The sequence below is a fragment of the Scomber scombrus genome, chromosome 18 (assembly GCF_963691925.1).
Source record: "Scomber scombrus chromosome 18, fScoSco1.1, whole genome shotgun sequence".
Taxonomy (NCBI): Eukaryota; Metazoa; Chordata; class Actinopteri; order Scombriformes; family Scombridae; genus Scomber; species Scomber scombrus.
Window position 1 is genome coordinate 622,724 of NC_084987.1, and position 7,765 is coordinate 630,488.

Genomic DNA, 7,765 nt, shown 5'->3' on the forward strand with positions numbered 1-7,765 from the left:
CCATTCACCGGTTTATAGATGCAAAGGGACCGACGTCATATTAAACCCTATGGATTCAGAATGGGGTTCACTAAAGTTCAAATGCGAGTCAAGGCAGGTGAGACAATACTTTTGGCAATATAGTGACTCAGATATTAGATCAGTCCTGTTACTGTGGAACAAGCTCATTATTCTAAATCATAGTATTGAACAGATATTGATTATAACAGAAGTCTGAAGTGATGTATTGATCTCTGGCCGACCGGTTGCTGGTCTGAGTGACAGTCTGAGCTGATCAGCTGATCAGCGTTCAAACTGCTGCTGAAGACAAATGAAGAAATCAGGAAATGACGTAAAGAGTCTTTTTATTAATCTGAGTTTAGAAAAGAAGAAAAGCAGAAGTGGTTATCACTTCTCATCCAGACATGAAGAGTTCAACTGTGTGTCTGCTGCTCGGTGAGTCCAACACATTCACTCATTCACTCCTTCACTCCTTCACTCATTCACTCATTCACTCATTCACTCCTTCACTCATTCACTCCTTCACTCCTTCACTCCTTCACTCATTCACTCCTTCACTCCTTCACTCCTTCACTCTATAGCTGTGTCCCAATTCAGGGGATGCATCCTTCGATGACCGCGTGCTACTGAGAAACCTCAGAAGGATGCATCAACCGTTGTGAAATGGGACGGTCTAGCCTTCGAAGTATTTCCTGGTTGTGTCACCAGCTGTTCCCGACCATAGATGAGAAAGACACACAGAAGAAAAAACACACAGAAGAAAGAAGAGGTGGTGGTGGTGGTGGTTGGAAATGCTACATATTTTATTATTTTTTAGTTATTATAGTATTATATAATTTCATTATTACAACAAATATTTCAAATACTACTCATGTTATTTAAAAAAAAAGAAAAGGAAACGGATATTTATCATTGCCACCCAGAGGATGAGGGGACCACATGAAGCCACCTGAGCTAAGTGATATAAAAGCAGAACTGGTAGCGGAGATGACGGCGGCAGCAGAAGCAACACGCTTCAAGTCCGACACCCGGTGACGCACAAGTGAGAGAGGAAGATGAGTCCGGTGCTGGCACCGCGCCCGCCTTTCACGCAGCGTTGGGACGTAATTGTCCTTCAAAGGATGCAGCCCCTGAATTGAGACGCAGCCATTCACTCCTTCACTCCTTCTCTCCTTCAATCCTTCACTCCTTCTCTCCTTCAATCCTTCACTCCTTCACTCCTTCAATCCTTCTCTCCTTCTCTCCTTCACTCCTTCACTCATTCACTCATTCTCTCCTTCACTCCTTCACTCCTTCAATCCTTCCCTCCTTCTCTCCTTCACTCATTCACTCCTTCTCTCCTTCACTCATTCACTCATTCTCTCCTTCTCTCCTTCACTCATTCACTCATTCTCTCCTTCACTCCTTCACTCCTTCACTCCTGTTCTCCTTCACTCCTTCACTCCTTCACTCATTCACTCCTTCACTCCTTTTCTCCTTCATCAGTAGCAGCTTTATAGTATTTATACTGAAGGTCAGACAACAATATAATGATATTTACTTTACTTGAAGGTATCACAATAACTGTGACATGACACAGTGATGAACGCGTCATAAACCTTTATGACTGTTGTCATTAAGTCATTCTGTTTCTGTAATGACAGGTTGACATTGTTTGGGTTGTCTTGATTATGACAACTTGACTTTAAAGGTAGGGTTGGTAATTCTGTTCAGAAGCACTTTTTGTTATACTGGGTGAAATGGTCCTTCTATTATCAGAGGTATCAATACATTATGACTTTAGAAAAAGGAACGGATCAATCAGACCTCTGTGGCAGCCACAGGATTAAACCCCGACCAATCCATGCTCTGAAAAGCAAAAACCAATCAGGTGCCTTCATGTCCGCCCCCCTCTCTCCCTGCTGGTGCCGGTTTGTGGGGGCGTGGCTCGGACGGACTCACTGACGGGAGGGGGAGCAGCGGGGGGGAACTTAGAGGAGGCAGGAGGAGGTGATATTTTCAAATCTTGCTAGCTCTCTTGCTAGCTTTACAACATTACCAACCCTACCTTTAACAAAATATTCACCTATTTTTGTGTTCATGTCAAGTTGACATAATGATTATTATAATTAGATGTGAAGGTTACAGACCAATTCTAGCACTTGGTCATAGATGTTTGACAGGAAACCCAAAACTGACTGTCAGGACTCCATTATGACAGTGTAATGAAGGGTTAGGGTTAACACATTATCACTTTGATTAAAGTCAAGTTGTCATGATCAAGACAACCCAAACAATGTCAACCTGTCATTACAGAAACAGAATGACACTTAATGACAACAGTCAGAAACGTTTATGACTCTTATGACGATACCTTCAAGTAAAGTGTTACTGATAGCTGATAGGTAGATAGCACTCCCTGAGCCATAAAAACATTAGACATTGTTCACTTCAGACCTGTAGTAACCTCTGTAGTGACCTCTGACCTGTAGTAACCTCCGTAGTGACCTGTAGTGACCTGTAGTAACCTCTGACCTGTAGTGACCTCTGACCTGTAGTAACCTCTGACCTGTAGTGACCTCTGACCGGTAGTGACCTGTAGTGACCTCTGACCTGTAGTGACCTCTGACCTGTAGTAACCCTGTCCTCCTGCTGCAGGTGTGTCTGTGCTGCTGCTGTCTGGTCCCACTGATTCAGCAGGTGAGTTCCAGCTCCCAACAACAACCATCAGTCCTTAAAACCTGTTGAACAGCACAGATCACTGATCCTAACCACCTGCTTTTTACTGTAACCATGACGATGACATTTCAACCCAAACCGTCATCTTCCTCCAAATAAGTGACTGCAGTGACTCTAATAATCTGTCTGTGTGTCCTTCAGTCTCTCTGAGAGTCAGTCCAGACCTTCAGCAGCTCTTCAGCAGAGAGTCTCCACTGACTCTGAGCTGTGATGAAGACGGACAGACAGCTGATGGATGGACGGTGAAGAGGACAACAAGAGGAGGGACTGGACAGTGTGGTGGTGGTGATCAACAAGACTTTGGGAGGATTGAAAGTTCTAACTGCATCATCTCATATCCCTCTCCCCTCTCAGATTCTGGAGTTTACTGGTGTGAAAGATCTGGAGAGAAAAGTGAAGAGATCAACATCACAGTTACTGGTAGATATGATTCTGTCTCTATGTAACTCTGTCTCTATGTAACTGTAACTCTGTCTCTATGTAACTGTAACTCTGTCTCTATGTGACTGTAACTCTGTCTCTATGTGACTGTAACTCTGTCTCTATGTAACTGTAACTCTGTCTCTATGTAACTGTAACTCTGTCTCTATGTAACTGTAACTCTGTCTCTATGTGACTGTAACTCTGTCTCTATGTGACTGTAACTCTGTCTCTATGTGACTGTAACTCTGTCTCTATGTAACTGTAACTCTGTCTCTATGTGACTGTAACTCTGTCTCTATGTAACTGTAACTCTGTCTCTATGTAACTCTGTCTGTTGTTCAGATCTTACCTTTAAGCTGGAGATCCCTGCTCTTCCTGTGCTGACAGGAAGTGATGTCACTCTGCGCTGTAGGACCAGAGATGGTTCCACACCAGCATTTAATGTATTAAAGAACGGTGAAGCTGTTACAGGTTCCTCTAAAGGAGAGTTAATCATCAGTAAGGTCCAACAGTCTGATGAAGGTTTCTACTCGTGTGTTAATCAGAATGTAGAATCTCTAAGGAGCAGGCTGAGGGTCAAAGGTCAGTACACTGACATCACTTCCTGTTTATATGACAGTCAGTAGAGTTAATAAACTGATCACTGCACTGAACCACAATCTACTGATTCCTCCTCCAGCTCCTCCTCCTCCTACTTCAGTCTCTCTGAGAGTCAGTCCAGACCTTCAGCAGTTCTTCAGCAGAGAGTCTCCACTGACTCTGAGCTGTGATGAAGACGGACAGACAGCTGATGGATGGACGGTGAAGAGGACAACAGGAGGACAGACTGGACAGTGTGGTGGTGGTCAACAAGACTTTGGGAGGATTGAAGGTTCTAACTGCATCATCTCAGATCCCTTTGAATCAGATTCTGGAGTTTACTGGTGTGAAAGATCTGGAGAGAGAAGTGAAGAGATCAACATCACAGTTACTGGTAGATATGATTCTGTCTGTGACTGTAACTCTGTCTCTATGTAACTGTAACTCTGTCTCTATGTAACTGTAACTCTGTCTCTATGTAACTGTAACTCTGTCTCTATGTAACTGTAACTCTGTCTCTATGTGACTGTAACTCTGTCTCTATGTAACTGTAACTTTGTCTCTATGTAACTGTAACTCTGTCTCTATGTAACTCTGTCTCTATGTAACTGTAACTCTGTCTCTATGTGACTCTGTCTGTTATTCAGATCTTCCCTTTAAGCTGGATATCCCTGCAATTCCTGTGCTGACAGGAAGTGATGTCACTCTGCGCTGTAGGACCAGAGATGGTTCCACACATAGAGCATTTTATTTATTAAAGAACGGTGAACCTTTCAGATCTGACTCTAAAGGAGAGTTTATCATCAGTAACGTCCAACAGTCTGATGAAGGTTTCTACTCGTGTTCTGATGGTCTGATAGAATCTCCAAGGAGCATGCTGAGGGTCAAAGGTCAGTACACTGACATCACTTCCTGTTTATATGACAGTCAGTAGAGTTAATAAACTGATCACTGCACTGAACCACAATCTACTGATTCCTCCTCCAGCTCCTCCTCCTCCTCCTCCTCTCTCTGTGGTCAGACTCTTGTGCCATCTAGTGGTCATCAGTCCGTACTGCATCTGTTCTGTCCTGATGGTTTCCATCTACTGCAGCAGGAGGACAGGTACACACACACACACACACACACACACACACACACACACACACGCGCGCGCACACACACACACACACACACACACACACACACACACACACACACACACACACTCATGTTTAACTTCATACCTCCTGTAGAAACGTATATGTTGTGTGTGAAGGACCACACCGACTTGAATCCAAAACACTGGTTTATTAATGACAGACTGTGTTACCTGAGGATGAACCTGCAACATGCATACACAGAGAGAGAGAGAGACCTAGATGGAGCTACAAGCACACTGATAGGCCAGGCTGTGCATAAGTACGGTGGCTCATGACAAACAAAAAAGTGATCATATAGCCAATGAGCTACATCCCTTCTCTTTAGCTGAAATCTTCAATGAATAACAAAATGTCACATTTCAACATGTTATACCTTTATCAGTAAGCAACCCAATAACGATATTCTTACTTTACTTAAACCTAGATAACACTAATCAGGATAAACAAGTGACAAAAACACATCACTGTACCATTTCACTATAAGTGCACAACTGAAAGAATTAAAGCAATAAGCATAGTATCTGATAGGCCAGGCTGTGCAGAAGTACGGTGGCTCATGACAAACAAAATAGTGATTATATAGCCAATGATCTACACCTCCATCTCAACTTCTTCCTAACTCTGCCCACAGGAAACAGACCCGCCGTCTCCATGGAGACCAGCCAGCGTGATGCAGGAGGTCAGGGATCGGATGGAGAGCGTGATGATGTCACCACTGAGCATGACTTCTGAGCTGCAGCTTGTGTTTTAATCATTTACAGTAAACTGATGATGAAGAGGAGGAAGAGGAGGAGGAAGCTGATCACACCTTAGAGCAATGATCAATGATTATTGATTATTGATCATCTGCTGTAACTTACAGCCCATCCTCTCTCTCCTCTCAGTCTATTTTAATGTGTTCATGGTGTAAATACTGATATATTAATAATAACGGGTATTAAATGTCTACTTTAGTGAATAATGATCTTCTCCAGTCAAACCTCAGCAGATAAAAACTCATGATCAGATGAATCCTGTAACACAGCTGTGATATTTAACATCCTATGAACTTACTGTAAAGATGATATATTGATAAACGTATGTAGTAATAATTAGTCATCCAATCATAAGAACAGCAGTGATTCTTTCTGTTTATTCATGTTAATTATGGGATGTAGATTTTACTGAATGAGGTCATGAAGTGACATCATCGCCTAAATAATGTATTCTGTGTTTTACAGTGTAAAGTTTATAGTTGTGATTAAATGAATGAAACCATGACGATGAACGTAGATTTGTGCTGTAAAACTAATTAGATTCTGATCAGTGAGACAAAGCTCATCCTGATTGGCTGGAACACAACAAAGCTCATCCTGATTGGCTGGAACACAACTAAGCTCAAGCTGATTGGCACGGACACCATCCATCCATCTTCTTTCCGCTTATACGGGGTCGGGTCGCGGGGGCAGCAGCCTAAACAGGGAAACCCAGACTTCCCTCTCCCCAGCCACTTCGTCCAGCTCTTCCCGGGGGATCCCGAGGTGTTCCCAGGTCAGCCGAGAGACATAGTCTCTCCAGCGTGTCCAGGGTCTCCTACCGGTGGGACGTGCCCTGAACACCTCACCCGGGAGGCGTCCGGGAGGCATCCTAACTAGATGCCCGAACCTCCTCATCTGGCTCTTCTCAACGCGAAGGAGCAGCGGGTCTACTCCGAGCTTCTCACCCTATCTCTAAGGGAGAGCCGAGCCACCCTACGGAGGAAGCTCATTTCGGCCGCTTGTACCCGCGATCTCGTTCTTTCGGTCACTACCCAAAGCTCATGACCGTAGGTGAGGGTAGGAACGAAGATCGACTGGTAAATCGAGAGCTTTGCCTTTCGGCTCAGCTCCCTCGGACAGCCCATATCAGGGGGTCCGATACCTGGTACTCCCGGAGAACCCCCCCACAGGACTCCCCGAGGGACACGGTCGAATGCCTTTTCCAAGTCCACAAAACACATGTGGACTGGTTGGGCACCCTCAAGGATCCTGCAGAGGGTGTAGAGCTGGTCCACAGTTCTACGACCCGGACAAAAACCACATTGCTCCTCCTGAATCCGAGATTCGACTATCCGACGGACCCTCCTCTGCAGTACCCCCGAATAGACCTTACCAGGGAGGCTGAGGAGTGTGATCTCCCTATAGTTGGAACACACCTTCCGGTCCCCCTTCTTAAAAAGAGGGACCACCACCCCAGTCTGCCAATCCAGAGGCACTGCCCCCGATGTCCACGCGATGCTGCAGAGTCGTGTCACCCATGACAGCCCCACAACATCCAGGCGGATCTCATCCACCCCCCGGGCCCTGCCACCGAGGAGCTTTTTGACCACCTCGGCGACCTCAGCCCCAGAGATAGGAGAGCTCTCAGCCGGGTCCCCAGGCCCTGCTTCCTTACCGGAAGGCGTGTCGGTGGGATTGAGGAGGTCTTTGAAGTATTCTTTCCACCGATCCACAACGTCCCGAGTCGATGTCAGCACCGTCCCAACCATATACAGTGTTGACGGTGCACTGTTTCCCCCTCCTGAGACGCCGGATGGTGGTCCAGAACCTCTTCGAAGCCGTCCGGAAGTCCATGGCCTCACCGAACTCTTCCCATGTCCGGGTTTTTGCCTCAGCGACCGCCGCAGCCGCCCCCCGCTTGGCCTGTCGGTACCTGCCTGCTGCCTCCGGAGTCCCACAGGCCAAAAAGGTCCTATAGGACTCCTTCAGCTTGACGGCATCCCTCACCGCCGGTGTCCACCAGCGGGTTCGGGGATTTCCGCCACAACAGGCACGACCACCTTGCAGCCACAATATATATAATATATATATTATATATTATATATATATATATATAATATATATATTATATATATTATATATATATATTATATTATATTATATTAT

The 7,765-nt window shown here is 45.3% G+C and overlaps 1 protein-coding gene across 1 annotated transcript; it reads left to right on the forward strand.

The window, feature by feature from the left end:
- The first annotated feature begins 404 nt into the window (after positions 1-404).
- LOC133999191 (contactin-5-like) lies at positions 405-6,122 on the forward strand. The gene is made up of 8 exons (XM_062438378.1): positions 405-435; positions 2,638-2,679; positions 2,860-3,138; positions 3,484-3,723; positions 3,821-4,114; positions 4,368-4,610; positions 4,708-4,824; positions 5,494-6,122. The coding sequence occupies exons 1-8, from the start codon at positions 405-407 to the stop codon at positions 5,592-5,594; spliced, it is 1,347 nt and encodes a 448-aa protein (XP_062294362.1). The 3' UTR covers positions 5,595-6,122.
- Positions 6,123-7,765: the final 1,643 nt, after the last annotated feature.

Excerpts from the sequence above, each read along its gene's own strand:
- LOC133999191 (XM_062438378.1), top strand. The coding sequence starts at position 405 with ATGAAGAGTTCAACTGTGTGTCTGCTGCTCG. Across the intron at positions 436-2,637 it reads AACTGTGTGTCTGCTGCTCG|GTGTGTCTGTGCTGCTGCTG; the intron begins GTGAGTCCAACA and ends CTCCTGCTGCAG. Across the intron at positions 3,139-3,483 it reads GATCAACATCACAGTTACTG|ATCTTACCTTTAAGCTGGAG; the intron begins GTAGATATGATT and ends TCTGTTGTTCAG.